Source organism: Pristiophorus japonicus, chromosome 17 (genome assembly GCF_044704955.1).
Source record: "Pristiophorus japonicus isolate sPriJap1 chromosome 17, sPriJap1.hap1, whole genome shotgun sequence".
NCBI classification, from domain to species: domain Eukaryota; kingdom Metazoa; phylum Chordata; class Chondrichthyes; family Pristiophoridae; genus Pristiophorus; species Pristiophorus japonicus.
In genome coordinates this window covers 1,306,554-1,329,664 of record NC_091993.1, presented here as the reverse complement: position 1 = coordinate 1,329,664, position 23,111 = coordinate 1,306,554, and the positions used below count along the sequence as shown (strand labels likewise).

Below are 23,111 nucleotides of genomic sequence, written 5' to 3'. Positions count from 1 at the left end.
TTTTAAATTTTGGTTTGTTTCCCAGATGGACAATGTGGAATCATAACTCACATTGAAATATCTCATTACACTGCTTTCCTTGGTCAGCATTGCATCACTGCACAGCCTCTCGCCCCATCTCAAAATGGTTATGAAGGGAAAGAAGTGGGTCAGATGCTAAATTTCCTTACTTTCTAATGGGGGGGGGGGGGGGAAATCCAATTTAACAGCGTTCCACGTCTGCATATTGTATTCCTAATTTTACTTGAATATGAGCAAGCGTGTAAATTTTCGTTGTGTGTTTACCTTTCTTTCCCACCCCCTTTCTCCTGTTCTACAATTTGCATTCCAAACGCGCAAAATCCTCTCAGCTTCAAGCATGGAACGCTTAAAATTGAATGTTAATAAGAAGTTTGCCTCGGGGTTGGTGAGATTACCAAGCACAATGTTATCCGGGATCAATAACCAGACGCCTTGCTGCACCTAAATACCAGGCACTTACAGTACGAGGTAAGAGCGCACTTACCCCAAATACAAGGAGCTCTCTGTTCCCCTCCCAATGTGCACGCTAAAGAATATTGGATTCTAACAGGTATCTCTGATACACTTCCCTGAAATCCTTGCATAATACAACTGGGTCAATGTAATATGTCCTGTGTGCAAAGTTAAATTGGATAGGACAGATGCTCGTGCTCTATAAAGTGCACATTAGCCTACATATTAACCATTCAGAATTCTCGGTTGCTGGGAGCCGAGTTGCTATGTGGATGTGCTGCCAGTGTACATCAGTTTAAAATGACATATGGTTGGGAGGCAGATTGCAGCTTATTGAGCTGTTTATCCCTCAATCTCGGTTCCTTATCTCTGACTTATACGAGCACCCTGACAAATTGATTTGTTCTTGATGAGTTACCTTTCTTCTGTGTTAATCAGAAACAGATGCTCTTCTGGTTCCCCATTAACTGAGTTGACAGTTCTTTAATAATTTACAGATTTGTATTTATAACGGTCTGATATTAAAAGGGCGCCATCGACCCTGTAAAATTGTTTGAAGGAGCGTTGGAGGTCCACTCAGCACAACAACATCATCCGTGGTGGGTTTTTTATTCATTCATGGGATGTGGGTGTCACTGGCAAGGCCGGCATTTATTGCCCATCCCTAATTGCCCCTTGAGAAGATGGTGGTGAGCCGCCTTCTTGACAACCGCGTGGCTCGCTAGGCCATTTCAGAGGGCAGTTAAGAGTCAACAACATTGCTGTGGGTCTGGAGTCATGTATAGGCCAGACCAGGTATGGCCAGCAGATTTCCTTCCCTAAAGAACATGAGTGAGCCAGATGGGCTTTTGCAACAATCCAGCAGTTACATGGTTACTAGCTTTTTAATTCCGCATTTAATTAATTGAATTTAAATTCCCCAGCTGCCATGGTGGGATTTGAACTCACGTCTCTAGTTCAGGCCTCTGGATTAATAGGACAGTGACAAAAGCTACCGTGACATTACTTCTGTCAGAGAGAGGTCATAACTTCAACTGCATGCTTTGTCATTGTGATCCACAACACTAAAGAAACATTGGTTCTTCCAAGAAGTAAATGATTTAGTTTCACTTCCCAAAATGGCCTTCCCTGGTGTGCTGCATTAACTGTGGACAGGAATTCATAAGATTATAAAATAATTACAGATGAAGAAGTCCATTCAGCCCATCTTAGTACACCTATCCGAAATGACCCTACAGCCCCCCCACCCCCATTGTTCCTTCAATGATCCCAGAGTTTTCTCCAACACTACACTACCTGGGAATACATTCCAAATGTTGATCACTCTTTGTCCAGAGACATTCCTGGCATCAGTGCCTAATTTGCCTTTTACTAGTTGAAATTTGTCTCCCTATATTCGACACTTGCAATTTAATTTTCAGTTTCTGCATTTACCTTTTCCATACTGTTGACTGCAGGAACAGGAGCAGCCCATTCAGTCTCACGAGCCTGTTCCACCGTTCAATTATATCATGGCTGATCTGTACCTCAACTCCATTTACCCACCTTTGCTCCTTATGCCTTATTACCCTTACCCAACAAAAATCTATCACTCTCAGTGTTGAAGCTTTCAATTGACCCTTTTGGGGGAGAGAATTCCAGAGTACCACTACCCTTTGTGTGAAGAAGTGCTTCCTGAGTTCACTCCTGAATGGTCTGACTCCAATTTTATGATTATGCCCCTTGTTCTGGATTTGGTTCTTTTCATAGAAACATAGAAACATAGAAAATAGGTGCAGGAGTAGGCCATTCTGCCCTTCGAGCCTGCACCATTATTCAATAAGATCATTCACCTCAGTACCCCTTTCCTGCTTTCTCTCCATACCCCTTGATCCCTTTAGCCATAAGGACCATATCTAACTCCCTCTTGAATATATCCAAAGAACTGGCATCAACAACTCTCTGCAGTAGAGAATTCCACAGGTTCACAACACTCTGAGTGAAGAAGTTTCTCCTCATCTCAGGCCTAAATCGCTTACCGCTTATCCTTAGATTGTGTCCCCTGGTTCTGCACTTCCTCAGCATCGGGAACATTCTTCCTGCATCTAACCTGTCCAATCCCGTCAGAACTTTATATGTTTCTATGAGAGCCCCTCTCATCTTTCTAAATTCCAGTGAATACAGTCCCAGTCGATCCAGTCTCTCCTCATATGTCAGTCCTGCCATCCTGGGAATCAGTCTGATGAACCTTCGCTGCACTCCCTCAATAGCAAGAATGTCATTCCTCAGATTAGGAGACCAAAACTGAACATAATATTCCAGGTGAGGCCTCACTAAGGCCCTGTACAACTGCAGTAAGACCTCCCTGCTCCTATACTCAAATCCCCTAGCTATGAAGGCCAACATACCATTTGCCGCCTTCATCGTCTGCTGTACCTGCATGCCAACTTTCAATGCCTGATGAACCATGACACCCAGGTCTCGTTGCACCTCCCCTTTTCCTAATCTTCCGCCATTCAGATAATATTCTGCCTTCGTGTTTTTACCACCAAAGTGGATAACCTCACATTTATTCACATTATACTGCATCTGCCATGCATTTGCCCACTCACCTAACCTGTCCAAGTCACCCTGCAGCCTCTTAGCGTCCTCCTCACAGCTCACATCGCCACCCAGCTTAGTGTCATCTGCAAACTTGGAGCTATTACACTCAATTCCTTCATCTAAATCATTAATGTATATTGTAAATAGCTGGGGTCCCAGCACTGAGCCCTGCGGCACTCCACTAGTCACTGTCTGCCATTCTGAAAAGGATCCATTTATCCCAACTCTCTGCTTCCTGTCTGCCAACCAGTTCTCTATCCACGTCAGTAGATTACCCCAAAACCATGTGCTTTAATTTTGCACACCAATCTCTTGTATGGGACCTTGTCAAAAGCTTTTTGAAAGTCCAAATACACCACATCCACTGGTTCTCCCTTGTCCACTCTACTAGTTACATCCTCAAAAAACTCCAGAAGATTTGTCAAGTATGATTTCCCTTTCATAAATCCATGCTGACTTGGACCTATCCTGTCACTGCTTTTCAAATGTGCTGCTATTTCATTTTTAATAATTGATTCCAACATTTTCCCCACTACTGATGTCAGGCTAACCGGTCTATAATTACCCGTTTTCTCTCTCCCCCCTTTTTTTAAAGTGGTGTTACATTACCTACCCTCCAGTCCATAGGAACCGATCCAGAGTCGATAGACTGCTGGAAAATGATCACCAATGCATCCACTATTTCTAGGGTCACTTCCTTAGTACTCGGAGATGCAGACTATCAGGCCCTGGGTCTTCAATCCCACCAATTTTCCTAACTCAATTTCCCGCCTAATAAGGATATCCTTCAGTTTCTCCATCTCACTAGACTCTCAGTCCCCTAATATTTCCGGAAGGTTATTTGTGTCTTCCTTCGTGAAGACAGAACCAAAGTATTTGTTCAATTGGTCTGCCATTTCTTTGTTCCCCATTATAAATTCACCTGATTCTGACTGCAAAGGACCTACGTTTGGCTTCACGAATCTTTTTCTCTTCACGTGTCTATAGAAGCTTTTGCAGTCAGTTTTTATGTTCCCAGCAAGCTTCCTCTCATGCTCTATTTTCCCCCTCCTAATTAAACCCTTTGTCCTCCTCTGCTGAATTCTAAATTTCTCCCAGTTCTCAGGTTTGCTGCTTTTTCTGGCCAATTTGTATGTCTCTTCCTTGGATTTAACACTATCCTTGATTTCCCTTGTTAGCCACGGTTGAGCCACCTTCCCCGTTTTATTTTTACTCCAGACAGGTATGTACAATTGTTGAAGTTTATCTATCCTATCGAATCCTATTATCATTTTAAAATAAAAAAAGATAGTGCCTTTCATGACCACTGGACGTCTCAGAGCGCTTTACAGCCAATGAAATACTTTTTGAAGTGTTGTCACTGTTGTAATGTAGGAATATTTTAAAATATAACTATAAGATATCTACTATAAGATCACATCTGAGGTGCTGCCTTGCAGGACTAAAAAGCCCTTGTGTTTCCAGTGTTTCTTTACAACTCAGGCCTCTAACATTAGCGATCAACCTCATAGTTCTTCTCCGCACTGTCTCCATTGTTGGAATGTACCCGCCCTGTTTGCATTTCCCTTTATCCCCCTTTCTTTAACCACCTATGTAACCGATTCTGAAAGTTAACATGGTCTTTACTTCAATCACTAACACTGGCAGACTGTTCCACAGCCTTGTAACCCGCTGTATATGAAAAGTTTCTCCAGCTCTCTGTCCTAAATCTTTTACATGTAATCTTCCATCTGTACCATCATTCCGGATCCCTCAATCACTGGCAACAATCCGTTTCTATCTCGTCTGTCCCATCCCTTCATAATTTCAAACTGTCTCTCAATCAAATCACCCCATAATCTCCTCCGTTCTAACAGAAACAGCGCAAATTTGTCAATATTTCCTCATACCAGGCAGCATCTCGGTGAATCTGTGCTGTAACCTCTCTGAATCCACAAGTCCCTTCCTAGCGTGTGGAGTTCAAAACTTCAAGCAGCACTCCAACTGTCACCTTACTAAGGATTTACATAGATTCACCCTTACAGCTTGAGTTTTATATTCTGTACCTCTTGCCATAAAACCCAGCTTTTTATGGCCTCATTCTATTCATAGAATCATAGAAAGATTACGTCACAGAAGGAGGCCATTCGGCCCATCGTGTCCGTGCTGGTGCTATTGAGGTGCTGTTTTTAATATCTTGTGAAACGGACCTCCTAAATCCCTCTGCTCTTCCACATCACCCAACCTTCCTCCATTCAATGTATCATTATTACTGTTTTTTTAACCGAAATGTACCACCTCACACTTACTGGCATTGAATTCCATCTGTCACAATTTGCCCATTCCATCATCTTATTATAACCTCCTTCCTGCTTCCTTTGGTTCCTGTCATTATTTACTATGCCTCCTATTTTAGTATCATCTGTAAACTTGGAGACTTCTCCCTCTAGCCCTATATCCAAATCATTGATGTGCACAGTGATCAGCAGCAGTGATAAAGCAAGGTCCTGTGGGAACCCCTCCCCATCTCCAGTCAGTGATAGAGCAAGGCCCTGTGGGAACCCCTCCCCATCTCCAGTCAGTGATAGAGCAAGGCCCTGTGGGAACCCCTCCCCATCTCCAGTCAGTGATAAAGCAAGGCCCTGTGGGAACCCCTCCCCATCTCCAGTCAGTGATAGAGCAAGGTCCTGTGGGAACCCCTCCCCATCTCCAGTCAGTGATAGAGCAAGGTCCTGTGGGAACCCCTCCCCATCTCCAGTCAGTGATAGAGCAAGGTCCTGTGGGAACCCCTCCCCATCTCCAGTCAGTGATAGAGCAAGGCCCTGTGGGAACCCCTCCCCATCTCCAGTCAGTGATAGAGCAAGGTCCTGTGGGAACCCCTCCCCATCTCCAGTCAGTGATAGAGCAAGGTCCTGTGGGAACCCCTCCCCATCTCCAGTCAGTGATAGAGCAAGGTCCTGTGGGCACCCCTCCCCATCTCCAGTCAGTGATAGAGCAAGGTCCTGTGGGCACCCCTCCCCATCTCCAGTCAGTGACAGAGCAAGGTCCTGTGGGAACCCCTCCCCATCTCCAGTCAGTGATAGAGCAAGGTCCTGTGGGCACCCCTCCCCATCTCCAGTCAGTGATAGAGCAAGGTCCTGTGGGCACCCCTCCCCATCTCCAGTCAGTGACAGAGCAAGGTCCTGTGGGAACCCCTCCCCATCTCCAGTCAGTGATAGAGCAAGGCCCTGTGGGAACCCCTCCCCATCTCCAGTCAGTGATAGAGCAAGGTCCTGTGGGCACCCCTCCCCATCTCCAGTCAGTGATAGAGCAAGGCCCTGTGGGCACCCCTCCCCATCTCCAGTCAGTGATAGAGCAAGGTCCTGTGGGAACCCCTCCCCATCTCCAGTCAGTGATAGAGCAAGGTCCTGTGGGAACCCCTCCCCATCTCCAGTCAGTGATAGAGCAAGGTCCTGTGGGAACCCCTCCCCATCTCCAGTCAGTGATAGAGCAAGGTCCTGTGGGAACCCCTCCCCATCTCCAGTCAGTGATAGAGCAAGACCCTTGAACACCCCTCCCCATCTCCACTCACTCTGGGAACCACCCTTATACTCCTACTCTCTGTTGTCTCTCTTCTGACAGTTTTAAATTTGATTTACAACCCTTGCCCAATTCCATACCCCTCAATATTCTCCAATAGTTTCCTGTGTGGTATCTTGTTCAGGCTTTCTGAAACTCCATATGCAACACATCCACTGCAATTCCCAACAATTGTCATCTCCTCAAAGGACCCATTAGCTTAGTCAAGCACGATCTTCCTTTCTGTAATTGGTGTTGGCTGCCTTTGATGTTTTTCTCTTTATCTAGCTATTTAGTGAATTTATCTTTAATTAAAGAAGGCACTTTTTTCCTACCACTTATAGCCCAGGCCTGTAATTCCCTGGGTTAGCTGTGCCTCTCTTTTTGAATATGGGTGTTAAGCTGACACTCCAGTGCAGTACTGAGGGAGTGCTACACTGTCGGAGGTGCCATCTTTCAGATGCGACGTTAAACCGAGGCCCCATCTGCTCTCTCAAGTGGACGTAGAACAGAGGCTGAACTCCACGACATGTTCTACTATCTCGAGAGCCTCCTATCAACAAGAGCAGGCATTGATGATGAGATCCAACACCGCCTCCAGTGCGCCAGTGCAGCCTTCGGCCACCTGAGGAAAAGAGTGTTTGAAGATCAGTCCCTCAAAACTGTCACCAAGCTCATGGTCTACAGGGCCATAGTAATACCCACCCCCCTGAATGGCTCAGAGATGTGGACCATGTACAGTAGTCACCTCAAGTCGCTGGAGAAATACCACCAACGATGTCTCCGCAAGATCCTGCAAATTCCCTGGGAGGACAGACGCACAAACATTAGCGTCCTCGACCAGGCCAACATCCCCAGCATTGAAGCACTGACCACACTCGACCAGCTCTGCTGGGCAGGCCACATAGTTCGCATGCCAGACACGAGACTCCCAAAGCAAGCGCTCTACTCGGAACTCGTCCAGGCAAACGAGCCAAAGGTGGGCAGAGGAAACGTTACAAGGACACCCTCAAAGCCTCCCTGATAAAGTGCGACATCCCCACTGACACCTGGGATTCCTTGGCCATAGACCGCCCTAAGTGGAGGAAGTGTATCCGGGAGGGCGCTGAGCTCCTCGAGTATTGTCACGAGAGCATGCAGAAACCAAGCGCAGGCAGCGGAAGGAGCGTGCGACAAACCAGGTTCCCTGCCCACCCCTTCCCTCAACGACTATCTGTCCCACCTGTGACAGAGACTGTGGTTCTCGTATTGGACTGTACGGCCACCTAAAAACTCATGCTAAGAGTGGAAGCAAGTCTTCCTCGATCACGAGGGACTGCCTGTGATGATGAAACGGTCCCATGGGACTATTTCAAAGAAGAGCAGGTGAGTTATCCCCAGTGTCCTGGGCCAATATTTATCCCTCAATCAACATAATAAAAAAAACCAGATGATCTGGTCATTATCACATTGCTGTATGTGGGAGCTTACTGTGTACAAATTGGCTGCTGCGTTTCCCACATTACAACAGTGACTACACTTCAAAAGCACTTCATTGGCTGTAAAGTGCTTTGAGACTTCCGGTGGTCGTAAAAGGCGCTATATAAATCCAAGTCTGTCTTTTATTGCATTGTCCACTCTCCAGCACACATCCACAGTCAGTAACACCCTGCAGTATCATTTCCAGGGACTTCACTATTGCGTCCTCCATTTCCCTCAGGAAGCTTGAATGTTTCCCCATCAGGTCCCGGCACTTTACGCTCTAGTTTAAACCCTTCCTGCATTAAGCATAAATAATCACAACAATGTGAAGCTGTGGGGTGGGTGGGGGTGAGGAGAGAAGAGGATTGCGATGATTTGCTTCTCAGCTTGAACTGACTGCACTCAACATGCAAGCAGCCAACTGAAAAGAAACACAAACTGACTGGAATAGTCGATGACCTTTATCTCACCCAGCATCGTAATCAATGTTGAGTTGCACATCATTGTGGTTCTAAAAGTCCCTTGAAGCCATTATAAATGATTTTTTTTTAAATTAAATTTCCACACGCACTTAAACGGGCAAACTACGCTGCGTCAAAAAAAAGTAACAAAAACAATCCTGTTTGGCTTTGTCTCCTCGAAATGATTTATTCTGTTTTTGAATTGTACTGCAGTTGTTATCTGAACAGGGTGACTATGCGGAAGCTATGGAGACACTCAAGAGAGCGTTGAAACTTGAACCCAGCACAAAGGTAAATAAATGCTTTAAACCTCAATTTAACCTTTGCACATCTACATAGGGAAAATAGCATGTGCCTTCAAAGAGGATTAGCAATGGCATATTTCAGGGTACAGTTCTAATACAAACAGAAGGTGCTGAGCAGGGATTGGGAAAGTGTATTTGCACAATCAGATTTAATTACGTCAAGTCTCGCTTCACTCTGGGTAACGATGCTGCCTTGCTATCCATTGGACCAAATCCTCTTGTGTCTGAAGTAACTAATAAAAATCATTTGACTATCTTGGCTCAAGTATCTAATCTGTACTAAAACATTGCTGGAAGAAATCTGCGCTGGGCTGTGAACTTTTGTAACCTCTTTTGAGTATTGAATGTTCTTTGTAGCTCGCAAAAGACATCTTTTACACGGGTACAGAATCTGCCACTACAGCTCATGTAAAGACAGCATGCTACAGTCTTAAAGCAAGCTATGAGCAAAGTGAAAATACTCTATCTTTTCTGTTTCGGTGCAATACACCCCCAGCGCTCTTAAACAGAGATTATTACTCGGACTGTCTGTACTTAACGTACAAGCAGCCATCCGCAGAGACTTCAGGATTATCCACAGGTCGAATTACTGAGCACTTTACTATGCTCTGCGACATGTTGCTACAAATACACCTTGGAACAAGCAGAGCTAAGAAAACAGGCATGAAACATTAATCTATTTGTCTACACTCATATTGGACCATTGTTGAAAATATTGTAATCCAGGGGAGTTATCACTGACAGGCATTTACCAGACTTCGCATATATTGTGCAAGTTTCTTCCCAGCAGTTTGACTGTTTTATTCATTCTCTGGCAATAACGTCTTTGGTTTATTGTGTTGTGTCTGCACACTGCCTGGCATCAGGCCTGCTGTGCTCCGCAGTCTGGTTCAGCTACTGAGTTCAGAGCAAACTCAACTGGTTCCCCATTTCAGCTTAACTGTCCAGCGAGAATGGAGAGGGCTCAGGTCAGACGCCCATTTCACATCCCACCCGCCTTTTGTCACCACTTAAACACTCCCCATCGCCTACATACTCCCCGCTACCCATACTCCCCCACAAACACTCCCCATCACCTATACACTCCCTGCTACCCATACTCCCCCACAAACACTCCCCATCGCCTATACACTCCCCATCGCCTATACACTCCCCATCATATACATTCCCCATCACATACACTCCCCATCGCCTACACACTCCCCGCTACCCATACTCCCCCACAAACACTCCCCATCACCTATACATTCCCTGCTACCCATACTCCCCCACAAACACTCCCCATCACCTATACACTCTCCATCACCTATACACTCCCCATCGCCTATACACTCCCCATCACATACACTCCCCATTGCCTATACACGCCCCATCACATACACTCCCCATCGCCTGTACACTCCCCATCACCTATACACTCCCCATCGCCTATACATTCCCCATCACATACACTCCCCATCGCCTATACACTCCCCATCACATACACTCCCCATCGCCTATACACTCCCCATCACCTATACACTCCCCATCGCCTATACACTCCCCATCACATACACTCCCCATCACCTATACACTCCCCATCACATACACTCCCCATCACCTATACACTCCCCATCCCCTATACACTCCCCATCGCCTATACACTCCGCATCACATACACTCCCCATCGCCTATACACTCCCCATCACATACACTCCCCATCGCCTATACACTCCCCGGCACCTATACACTCCCCATCACATACACTCCCCATCGCCTATACACTCCCCATCACATACACTCCCCATCACATACACTCCCCATCGCCTATACACTCCCCATCACCTATACATTCCCCGCCACCTATACACTCCCCATCGCCTATACACTCCCCATCGCCTATACACTCCCCATCACCTATACATTCCCCGCCACCTATACACTCCCCATCGCCTAAGCACTCCCCATCGCCTATACACTCCCCATCACATACACTCCCCATCGCCTATACACTCCCCATCACATACACTCCCCATCGCCTATACACTCCCCATCACATACACTCCCCATCACCTATACACTCTCCATCACCTATACACTCTCCATCACCTATACACTCCCCATCGCCTATACACTCCCCATCGCCATCACCTATACACTCCCCATCGCCTATACACTCCCCATCGCCTATACACTCCCCATCACATACACTCCCCATCACCTATACACTCCCCATCACATACACTTCCCATCGCCTATACACTCCCCATCGCCTATATACTCCCCATCGCATACACTCCCCATCACCTATACACTCCCCATCACATACACTCCCCATCACATACACTCCCCATCGCCTATACACTCCCCATCACATACACTCCCCATCGCCTATACACTCCCCATCACCTATACACTCCCCATCACATACACTCCCCATCACCTAAACACTCCCCATCACCTATACACTCCCCATCACATACACTCCCCATCACATACACTCCCCATCGCCTATACACTCCCCATCGCCTATACACTCCCCATCACATACACTCCCCATCGCCTATACACTCCCCATCACCTGTACGCACCCCACCACCTATACACTCCCCACCAGTTATGCCGCTCAAGCAGCATCCTAGGTCCAACCATTCTAAGTTGCATCATAAATGACCTTCCCTCCATCAGAGATGGAGCTGTTCACTGATGATTGCCCCATGTTCAGCTACATTCGCAACTCCTCAGATAATGAAGCTGTCTATACCTGCATGCAACAAGACCTGGACAACATCCAGGCTTGGGCTGATGAGTGCCAAGTAACATTCGTGCCACACAAGTGCCAGGCAATTACCTTCCCCAACAAGAGAGTATCTAACTACCTCCCCTTGACATTCAGTGGCATTACCATCACCAAATTCCCCACCATCAACATCCTGGGAGGGTGGGGGAGCGGTGGGGGTGGGGGGGTTACCATTGACCAGAAACTCAACTGGACCAGCCATATAAATACTGTGGCAACAAAAGCAGGTCAGAGGCTGGGTATTCTGCAACACGTGCCTCACCTCCTGACTTCCCAAAGCCTTTTCACCATCTACAAGGCACAAGTCAGGAGTGTGATGGAATATTTTCCACTTGCCTGGATGAGTGCAGCCCCAACAACACTCAAGAAGCTCAACACCATTCAGGACAAAGCAGTCCGCTTGATCGGCACCCTATCCAACACCCTAAGCATTCATTCTCTCCACCACTGATGCTCCCTGGCTGCACTGTGTACCATGTATGAGATGCACTACATGAATATCCCCACTTCTGACCTTATGATGGAGGGAAGGTCATTGATGAAGCAGCTGAAGATGATTGCGCTTAGGATATTGCTCTGAGGAACTCCTGCAGTGATATCCTGGGCTTGGGATGATTGGCCTCCAATAATCACAACCATCTTCCTTTGTGCTAGGTATGACAGCAGCCAGTGGAAAGTTTTCCCCCTGATTCCCATTGACTTCAATTTTGCTAGAGCTCCTTGATGCCACACTCAGTCAAATGTTGCTTTGATGTCGAGGGCAGTTACTCTCACCTCACCTTTGGAATTCAGCTCTTTTGTCCATGTTTGGACCAAGGCTGTAATGAGGTCTGGAGCTGAGTGGTCCTGTTGGAACCCAAACTGAGCATCAGTGAGCAGGTTATTGGTGAGTAAGTGCCGCTTGATAGCACTGTCGGTGACACCTTCCATCACTTTGCTGATGATTGAGAATAGACTGATGGGGCATTATTTGGCCGGATTGGAAAAGTCCTGCTTTTTGTGGACAGGACATACCTAGGCAGCTTTCCACAATGTCGGGTAATTGCCAGTGTTGTAGCTGTACTGGAACAGCTTGACTAGAGGCACGGCTAGTTCTGGAGCACAAGTCTTCAGCACGACAGCCTGATGTTATTGGGGCCTATAGCCTTTGCTGTATCCAGTGCGCTCAGCCGTTTATGATATCACGTGGAGTGAATCGAATTGGCTGAAGACTGGCTTCTGTGATGGTGGGGACCTCAGGAGGAGGCCGATATGGATCATCCACTCGGCACTTCTAGCTAAAAATGTTTGCTAACACTGTAGCCTTGTCTTTTGCACTCGCGTGCTGGGCTCCACCATAATTGAGGATGGGGATGTTCATGGAGCCTCCTCCTCCCATTAGTTGTTTAATTGTCCACCACCATTCACGACTGGATGTGGCAGGACTGCAGAGCTTTGATCTGATCCAGTGATTGTGGGATCGCTTAGCTCCTTCTATAGCATGCTGCTTCCCTTGTTTACCATGTGTTGCAGCTTCCCAGGTTGGTACCTCATTGTTTGGTACACCTGGTGCTGCTTCTGGCATGCTTTTCTGACTCCTCATTGAACCAGGGTTGGTCCGCTGGCTGGATGGTAATGGTAGAGTAAGGGATACACCGGGTCATGTGGTTACAGATTGTGGTGGAATATAATTCTGCTGCTGATGATGGCCCACAGCGCTTCATGGATGCCCAGTTTTGAGCTGCTAGATCTGTTCTGAATCAATCCCATTGAGCATCGTGGTAGTGCCACACAACATAGAAACATAGAAAATAGGAGCAGGAGTAGACCATTCAGCCCTTTGAGCCTGCACCACCATTCAATATGATCATGGCTGATCATGCAACTTCAGTACCCCATTCCTGCTTTCTCTCCATACCCCTTGATCCCTTTAGCCGTAAGGGCCACATCTAACTCCCTTTTGATATCCCTAACACTTGGATACGTATTGCTATTCTTTCACTGTCGCACAATCATAATCAGGGATCTCCCTCCCTAACAGCACTATGGGAGCACCTTCACCACACGAACTGCGGTGGTTCAAGGAGAAGACCCACCACCCCCTTCTCAAGGACAAATAGGGATGGGCAATAAATGCCGGATTTGCCAGTGACACCCACATCCCGAAGAATGAATATAAAAGATAGCGGGCCTTCATTGTGGAAGGGTCTGTGAGGCTTTCCTTTATATGTCCTCATGTGTTCTGCAATTCCGTGCCCCCTCTCCTCTATCACCGTCACCTTAAAAGGAGCAAACTGGTTGCTTTTTCCTGTGGCCTATTGACTTAAATCCATGCTACAGTGAAACATCACCAGGGTCTACAATGCAGCACTATGCCACGTGTTGTCACCCTATGTCTTTACACTGGTATACAGGGAATGTCTTGATGCCACCCAGTTGGCTAGAGCAGAACCCTGAAGGCCTGACTTAGTAACAAATATTTGCACATTGCCTCTTGCAAATAGTGTGCATTATTTGCCAAAAAATGACAATTCATTATCTGCACATGGCAAATGCCTGAAACGTCGTGCTGAAAGCTCACGGAAAAGAGGGACAGGAAATCGAGCCAGAAACACCCCAGGTGGATTAGCTTAAGGAAAAATAAATTCTGTAAACAGCACTGTGGAATTTCAAACCTCGGGACTCCAATCCGTTAAAATTACATAATATCCAGAGGGCGACAGATAGTGAATAACACTCTGTGAATTATAAAGCCAGCAATCGACTCTGGGCTTAAATAGCCTCATAAATCATGGGACTCATATTTGAACGGATGTCAATTATCAGAATTGAGGTTTTAGCCAAAGCTAACTGTTCTTTATTATGAATGTGTGATTAGGAATTTTTTTTGTCTGGAATTTCAAACCTGATGTACATTTTTACCTTTGCAGTCTGTGTTTCTGTAGCTATGGCAACAGGAGGTGACTGCACTTTCAGTAAGCCCACCACTGATTGGCTGTATAAAACCTCTCTGTAATATTGGACCTCGAGTAGTGTGAGATGGGTCTTGCATATTACCAAGTTATTTCTGGCAGTGAATCGTGTATGTATTAGAACACAGGATAATAAAAAATGAAGTTGAGATTGTCACATCTTTACTATGTTTTTTCAAAGAGGAAGGGAACACCTTTTCATAGTAACATGTTTTTATCGCGTTTAAGAACATAAGAACATAAGAATTAGGAGCAGGAGTCGGCCATTTGGCCCCTCGAGCCTGCCCCACCATTCAATCAGATCATGGCTGATCTTCGACCTCAACTCCACTTTCCTGCACTATCCCCAGATCCCTTGATTCCCTTAATATCCAAAAATCTAGCGATCTCTGTCTTGAATATACTCAAAGACTGAGCCTCCACAGCCCTCTGGGATAGAGAATTCCAAAGATTCACCACCCTCTGAGTGAAGAAGTTTCTCCTCATCTCAGTCCTAAATGGCTGACCCCTTATTCTGAGACTGTGACCCCTGGTTCTAGACTCCCCAGCCCGGGGGAAACATCCTCCCTGCATCTACCCTGTCAAGCCCTGTAAGAATTTTCTATGTTTCAATGAGATCACCTCTCATTCTTCTAAACTCTAGAGAATATAGGCCTAGTCTACTCAATCTTTCCTCATAGAACAATCCCACCATCCCAGGAATCAGTCTGTTGAACTTTTGTTGCACTCCCTCAATGGCAAGTATATCCTTCCTTAGGTAAGGAGAACAAAACTGTACACAGTGCTCCAGGTGCGGTCTCACCAGGGCCCGATATAATTGCAGTAAGACGTCTTTACTCTTATACTCAAATCCTCCTGTAATAAAGGCCATTTGCTTTCTTAATTGCTTGCTGTACCTGCAGGTTAACTTTCAGTGATTGGTGTACAAGGACACCCAGGTCCCTCTGAACACCAACATTTCCCAATCTCTCACCATTTAAAAAATACTCTGCTTTTCTATTTTTCCTACCAAAGTGGATAACTTCCCATTTCTCCACATTATATTCCATTTGCCATGTTCTTGCCCACTCACTTAGTCTGTCTATATCCCCTTGAAGCCTCTTTGCATCCTCCTCACAATTTACATTCCCACCGAGCTTTGTATCATCAGCAAACATGGATATATTACATTTGGCCCCCTCATCCAAATCATTGATGTAGATTGTGAATAGCAGGGACTATTCACAATCAGTTTAACTGTAGTTAGACATCCAGATCATGTCCTGAGGTGGATTGCTAGAAACAGTTGTGTTATGAAAGTTTTAGTAAGTAGCTATGGAGTGCGACTGGGAGGAGGTTGAACTGGAGAATAAGAAAGAAAGAACTTGCATTTATATAGCACCTTTCACAGCCTCAGGACATTCCAAAGCGCTTTACAGCCAATTAAGTACTTTTGAAATATAGTCACTCTTGTAATGTGGGAAACGCGGCAGCCAATTTATGCACAGCAAGCTCCCACAAACAGCAATGTGAAAACAACCAGATCATTTGTTTTTAGTGATGTTGGTTGAGGGATAAATACTGGCCAGCCCATTAGGGAGTACTCCCTCACTCTTCTTCGAAATCATGCCATGGGATCTTTTATGTCTACTTGAGAGGGAAGACAGGGCCTCAGTTTAATGTCTCATCCGAAAGACACAGGTGTCAGGCTGGACTCTGTGGTGGGACTTGAACCCACGACCTTCTGACAGAGAGGCGCGCGCTACCCACTGAGCCACAGCTGACTATCAATAGAGGATGGTGATCAAGTTCTTAAAGGAGAGGGAAATAGGTGGTGGGATGGGATGGGAATTGAAACGGCCACACTTAGGTTCACAGAAGCCAACCTGGACCAACTAGAATGTGAAGGGAACACTTGTGTAACATTCGTTATACAGCTGTGGCTCAGTGGGTAGCACAGTTGCATCTCAGCCAGAAAATTGTGGGTTCAAGCTCCACTCCAGGGACTTGAACACAAAAAAATCTAGGCTGACACGCCAGTGCAGTGCTGAGAGAGTGCTGCATCTTTTGGATGAGATGTTAAACCAAGGCCCGGTCTACCCTTTCAGATCCCACAGTACTATTTCGAAGAAGAGCAGGGGAGTTATCCCCGGTGTCCTGACCAATATTTATCCCTCAATCAACATAACAAAAACAGATTATCTGATCATTATTACATTGCTGTTTGTGGGAGCTTGCTGTGTGTAAATTGGCTGCTGCGTTTCCTACATTACAACTGTGACTACACTCCAAAAGTACTTCATTGGCGATAAAGCACTTTGAGATGTCCGGTGGTCGTGAAAGGCGCTATATAAATGCAAGTCTTTCTTTCTTGTACACCACTTAGTATCAGTGATTGGGTACCTTTGATATCCAGAAACATCTGCCAAGAATTATTAGTTAAGGCTGCCCTCTGCTGGAGATTTTAAAAACTGCAATTCTGCATGTCTCGGTGAAAACCTGTCTGTAGACGTTGCATTGTTAGAAGTTAGTTAGAAGTAACTCATATTACCAAATATTACTGTCTATTTACCCATTTATCATGTCCTCCATAGTAAACATTGCTACCAATAGATTTTGTTTCATTACAGAAGAGATTTATTCCAGTCATTTTGCAATAAACATAATGGCCCAGAAATTGCGGTCAGAGGCTTCTTTCGGGCGGATGCCTCTGACCTGAAAAATTTCTACGAATCTACCTCGTGATCCCGGAGTAGCGTAGGATTCCGGTGGGGAGGCCTTCTCTTCCCGCGCTGCGAAGCGCGCTCCCGTCCTCCAGGTTCCCACGGAGATGGTGCAGTCACGTGTGGGACTGCTCAACCAATCGGGTACAGTATTCCACAGATTTCTCACTAATAGCAATGGGAACTCCATATCTACCAGTTCTCATTGCTGTTAATGAGAAAAAAAACAAACACACTAAACACCATAATAAAAAATAAAAAACACACAAAATTAATTGAAATTAATTTAAATTAAAGTGAAGAAATGCCTGTATTACAACTGTAACTACACATCAAAAGTACTTCATTGGCTGTAAAGCACTTTGAGACGTCCGGTGGTCGTGAAAGGCACTATATAAATGCAAGTCTTTCTTTCTTGTACACCACTTAATATCAGTGATTGGGTAACTTTGATATCCAGAGAGAGAAAAGAAAAATATTTTTCCAATTTTTTTTAAAGTTTTGTAATTAGGGTTAAAAATAAACTTTCCTTAGTGGGCAAGGTATTTAGCAATAGAATGTGTTTTTTTAATTTTATTTTATTATATTTTTTATGTTTTAAAACTCTTACGCCTGTAAAAGTAGACCATGCGCCTGCTTTTATCAGGCGCAAGAGTTTTGAGGACATTTGCTGGACAAGATATGGGTAAATACCGCAATCTTGCCCATGCGAATGTCCTCGTTCCTGATATGCGTTTGGATCTGTCAGGCTCCAGCTTGACAGATTGGAAAAGCCGGTTTTCAGCGCACGGACCCGTTGAGGCTGGGATTTCCAGGCCAATATTGAAAACTCATAGGAACATTTGGAACATGGGTAGGCCATTCAGCCCCTCAGGCCTGTTCCGCCATTCAATTAGAATATGGCTGATCTGCATCTCAACACGATTTTCACACCTTTGCTCTGTATGCTTTGATACCGTCAATGGCTGAATCTTCAGAACAAAACATTTCGATGATGGGCTTTTGACTATCTGTTCCAAACTTTTAGCGTAAATGTAAATGTCACGAAAAGATAATTTAACAAAAATCCCAGTTATCGTTAACAAATTTGCATCCAGGGCAAAACAAAGTGCTGGCAAATATGGTAAAAGCACATTGTGACGACAGTATAGGGAACAGCACGAAGAATGTAAAGTATCGTTACATCCCAGGGAATAGGGACAAGTGAACATGGTGTATTTTTATTTTCTCATCCTCGTGTTCAAATCCCTCTATCGCCTCACCCTCCCTATCTCTGTCACCTCCTCCAGTCCTACAGCACTTTGTGATCTCTGCTTTCCTCCATTTCTGGCCACTTTCACATCTCCGATTTCCATCGCCGACCATTGGCGAATCCTTCACTGCCGAGTCCCTAAGCTCTGGAATTCCCTCCTTAAACTTTTCCACCTCACTACATCTCCCTCTTTCTTTCAGACACTCCTTAAAACCTACCTCTTTGACCAAGCTTTTGGTCATCCATTCTAATATCTCCTTATTTGGCTTGATGTCAAATGTTGTCTGATAATGCTCCTGTGAAACACTTTGGGACATTTTACTGCATTAAAGGTGCCACATAGATGCAAGTTGTTGTTGTGGTCTTAAGATGAGTTTCTTCCTCTGTTTCTCTCCCCATTTACTTTCTTTACACACAGGCTTGCCCCCAAGCCTTCAATTATCAGCCATTGAACCAGTCCCCTTTACCCTGGGCTGGCTCTCCTCCTTGTGAGGATGAGCTTGGCCTTCACTTAACATTCAAGGTTGTGGGTTCAAGTCCCACCCCAGGGTCTTGAGCACATAAATCTAGGCTGACACTCTAGTGCAGTGCTGAGGGAGCGCTGCACTGCCGGAGGTGCTGTCTTTTGGATGAGACGTTAAAGCGAGGCCCTGTCTGCTCTCTCAGGTGGACGTAAAAGATCCCATGGCACTATTTCGAAGAAGAGCAGGGGAGTTATCTGCCGTGTCCTGGCCAATATTTATCCCTCAATCAACATTAAAAGAACAGATTATCTGGTCATTATCACATTGCTGATTGTGGGAGCTTGCTGTGCGCAAATTGGCTGCTGTGTTTCCCACATTACGACAGTGACTACAATTCAAAAGTACTTCATTGGCTGTAAAGCGCTTTGAGAAGTCTGGTTGTCGTGAAAGGCGCTATATAAATGCAAGTCTTTCTTTAACTGTGCATGGGAACTGGAAATTCTGCGCCTCCATTGCTGTTGTGTCAAAGGTGGTTGATCCAACACTGACCAAGGTCAAAGAGATAGGCTTTAAGGAGCGACTTAAAAAAGGAGAGTTGGAGCAGTTCAGTGTTAGTTGTGGCTCAGTGGGTAGCACACTTGCCTCTGAGTCAGAACGTTGTGGGTTAAAGACCCACTCCAGGGACTTAAGCATAAAAATCTAGGCTGACATGCCAAGGGAGTGCTGCACTGTCAGAGGTGCCGTCTTTTGGATGAGACGTTAAAGCGAGGCCCCGTCTGCTCTCTCAGGTGGACGTAAAAGATCCCATGGCACTATTTCGAAGAAAGGCAAGATAGTTATCCCTGGTATCCTGGCCAATATTTATTCCTCAATCAACATAACAAAAATAGATTATTTGGTCATTAACCCATGGCTGTGTGCAAATTGGCTGATGTGTTTCCTACATTACAACAGTGACTACAATTCATTGGCCGTAAAGCGCTTTGAGACATTTGGCGGTTGTGAAAGGTGCTATATAAATGCAAGTCTTTCTTTCTTTCTAGAGAGGGAATTCAGGAGCTATGAGGCTGGGCAGCTGAAAGCACGGCCACCAAAGGTGGAGCGAAGGATCTGGGGGACGAACAAGAGGCCAGAATTGGAGGAGTGCAGAGTTCTCAGGGGGTTGTAGGACTGGAGAAGGTTAGAGAGATAGGAGAGAGGAGAGGGGCGAGGCTATGGATCGATTTGAACACAAGGATAAGAAAATAAAAATACAATATGTTCACTTATCCCTATTGCCTGGGATGGGGTCCGGGAGACAATGTAGGTCAGCGAACACAGTGGGGGATGTAAAGAGACCAGAATTGATGCCTGCTAAAACTGATCCTGTTGAAGAAACTGCAGAGAATCTAGTTGGTTGTTCTAAGCTTATCACAGGCTATCATCGTTTTTTTAATCTTCGCGGAAAAATGCAATGATTTCTCTGTTTCTCTGATCGCCTTAGAAACTGGTGGTTTCTTTTGAACAAATGATCAGTAAAATATGTCCAGAGTTCCGGCTGGGGTGGAGTGTAGAATGTTTCAGTGTAAGGGGTGTTGCAGTTGTGTGGGGTGGACTGATTGGGCCCGGATGCTCTTTACCTGTCCGCCATTGTTCATTGTTCATAGGTTTATATGTAACCTTCAGGGCTGCTGACCGAGGGCCGTGCGGCTCTTTGTCGGCCGGTGCGGACACGATGGGCCAGAATGGCCTCCTTCTGCGCAGTAAATTTCTATGTTTCTATATTATGTTTACACCCAACCCGCGCTAATAGATTTTTATTCATTACTAGGCCATTCATGCAGAACTCTCCAAACTAGTTAAGAAACAGACTGGCCAGACAGGCCCCCTGAAGCAAAAAGACAGCACGTGCCAGAAACCTGGGGAGAAGCCGGGGCCACCCCTTCCGACCCTACAGAAGACGGCCCTGGTATGGAGTCTGTCCTACTGTACGCGGCCTAAACGAACATAAGAAGGACATTTTGAAACATCACTGCTTTGTGCCACTAAACTCCACCTTGTGTTGCAGGCTGTCCCATGGAAGTGGTTTTTCGGAGCTGCGATGGTGGTCATTGGGAGTGTGGTGACCACGCTGGTTCTGGCGGCAAGGGGCTAACCAGTGGCAGACGGACAAGACCATGCACAGGTCATTGCATGAGATGTAGCCAACTCGGAGGACGTTGTTCCGTGTATACACATTCTGATGTTGACAGAAAGAGGAAGAGCTGGAAAATCAGAGCTACATTTTAAAATAGCCTCAATTTGCTCAATTAGAGAGTAGATGTTTTTTAGCAGTACCTAAGTTCAGTGCAGAAGCCAATTCAGCAGTTTTGTTTACCAAACTACACTGAGATATTGCATTGTATGCTATGGTAGCACATTCACTGTAAACTCCTTCACTGTATTAAACAGAGCCTAATTATTATAACCATCTATAGCACACGGCACAATTTAGATACGACAAACATTTAGAAAAATACCACGGGTCAAGTTTAACAATGGCGTCCACTGCACATCTGCCCCTTAAATTAAATATTAGAAGTATTGTCGTTGGAAATATGTCTGCAAACATATATGGCGACTTTGGGAGTTCTCAGCATTCATGTGTAATGGGTCTTTAAATTTATATGTTTGAAGTTATTTTCTGCCGGCACAGGCATGATGGGCCGAATGGCTTCCTCCTGCACAGCATGATCATATTCCACTGGGATGTTTAAAAGCAGTTTTCAAATCTTTTCCTTGATTCAACCAAGAAATTCTAATGCAATTCTCATTGAAACATACAAGATTCTGAGGGGGATTGACAGGGTAGATGCTGAGAGGTTGTTTCCCCCTGACTGGAGAGTCTAGAATTAGGGGGCACAGTCTCAGGATAAGTGGTCGGCCTTTTAAGACTGAGATGAGGAGGAATTTCTTTACTCAGAGAGTTGTGAACCTTTGGAATTCTCATATGTTCAAGGCGGAGATCGATAGATTTATGGGGGGCGGAAATTCAGGGTTGCAAAGAGACCTGTTAATGCCCATTCCTAAACATCGAATGGCCGCCGCTTTGGGGTCAACAGGCCGACCTGATCTAAATTCAGGTCGGGGATTTTTCGGCCTGGACCCCATCCTGCTCAAGTAGATGCACCGCCAATTTAAAATGTAAGAAATATTCACTTATCTATATTCAGCTCCGTCCATCGATCCCCCGCCGCGGTGCCCCCGGTAGGTTTTTCTGCCGGTGCACCATCTCCGCACTGAGTGCGGTCCGGCAGCTGGCGCCCTTAAAGGGGAGGGCCCACTGTCACGGCCGCAATGTAAACATTTTTGACGGCTGACTTGCCGACAGTCCGGCAAAATACTACCCCCGGGTTCAGCTGGTCTGCCAATAGGCAGCCTGGCATCCCCTCTTGGGACGGCCCGACCGACCCATTTTCAGCCAGTCAGCCTGGCTTTGAGTCTAAGGCCCACCCCCATTGTGATCCATTTCCTGTGATCAACGTCCTGAAAATGGATCTACTCACCGCACCAGGAGTTCCAGCGGTGACTACCACTCCAAAACTCTTTCTGGTTTTCTGGGGCACCTGAATTTCAGCCCCGTGGACACTAAGGGAATTAAGGGATATGGGGATAGGGCGGGAAGGTGGAGTTGAGTTTGAAGATCAGCCATGATCTTGTTGAATGGCGGAGCAGTCTCGAGGGGCTACATGGCTTACTCCTGTTCCTAATTCTTGTGTTCTTATGTTCTTATACCAATAACTCTGGACAACTGCAGTACCTTTTTTGAGGGGGGAGGGGTTTGTTGACATGTCTTATGCTTGTACTCTACAGCCCTTTAACATGCTTTCAGTTATACAAGAACAGAAAGGTCAAGCCCGGATATAACAATTAGCACTCTTCGAGTATATATTGTGGTATTTTGAATTATCATTTACCCCATGGACTTTCCTTCCATTGCACACGTTAACACATAATCAATGAATGCAAGAAACGATGGAAAATAAATTTGATTTTATCTAATTTACAGCATTGCTTTTTGTATCAGGGTATCGGAAACCAGATTCCATGTGTCTAGTTGTTTAGTGTTCTTTATCATTCAATCCATGACTATATTAGATGAAAGCTTAATGAACACTAACATA

At 45.6% G+C, this 23,111-nt stretch overlaps 1 protein-coding gene across 1 annotated transcript in view; it reads left to right on the top strand.

Moving 5' to 3' along the window:
• Positions 1 to 22,503, top strand: part of fkbp16 (FKBP prolyl isomerase 16) — a 226,140-nt gene extending 203,637 nt beyond the window's left edge. The window contains exons 6-8 of the mRNA XM_070859292.1: positions 8,730 to 8,807; positions 20,780 to 20,917; positions 21,017 to 22,503. Of these exons, the coding sequence (XP_070715393.1) occupies positions 8,730 to 8,807; positions 20,780 to 20,917; positions 21,017 to 21,103 (303 nt within the window). The 3' untranslated portion in view covers positions 21,104 to 22,503. The remainder of the gene's footprint in view (positions 1 to 8,729; positions 8,808 to 20,779; positions 20,918 to 21,016) is intronic.
• The last annotated feature ends 608 nt before the right edge of the window (positions 22,504 to 23,111 follow it).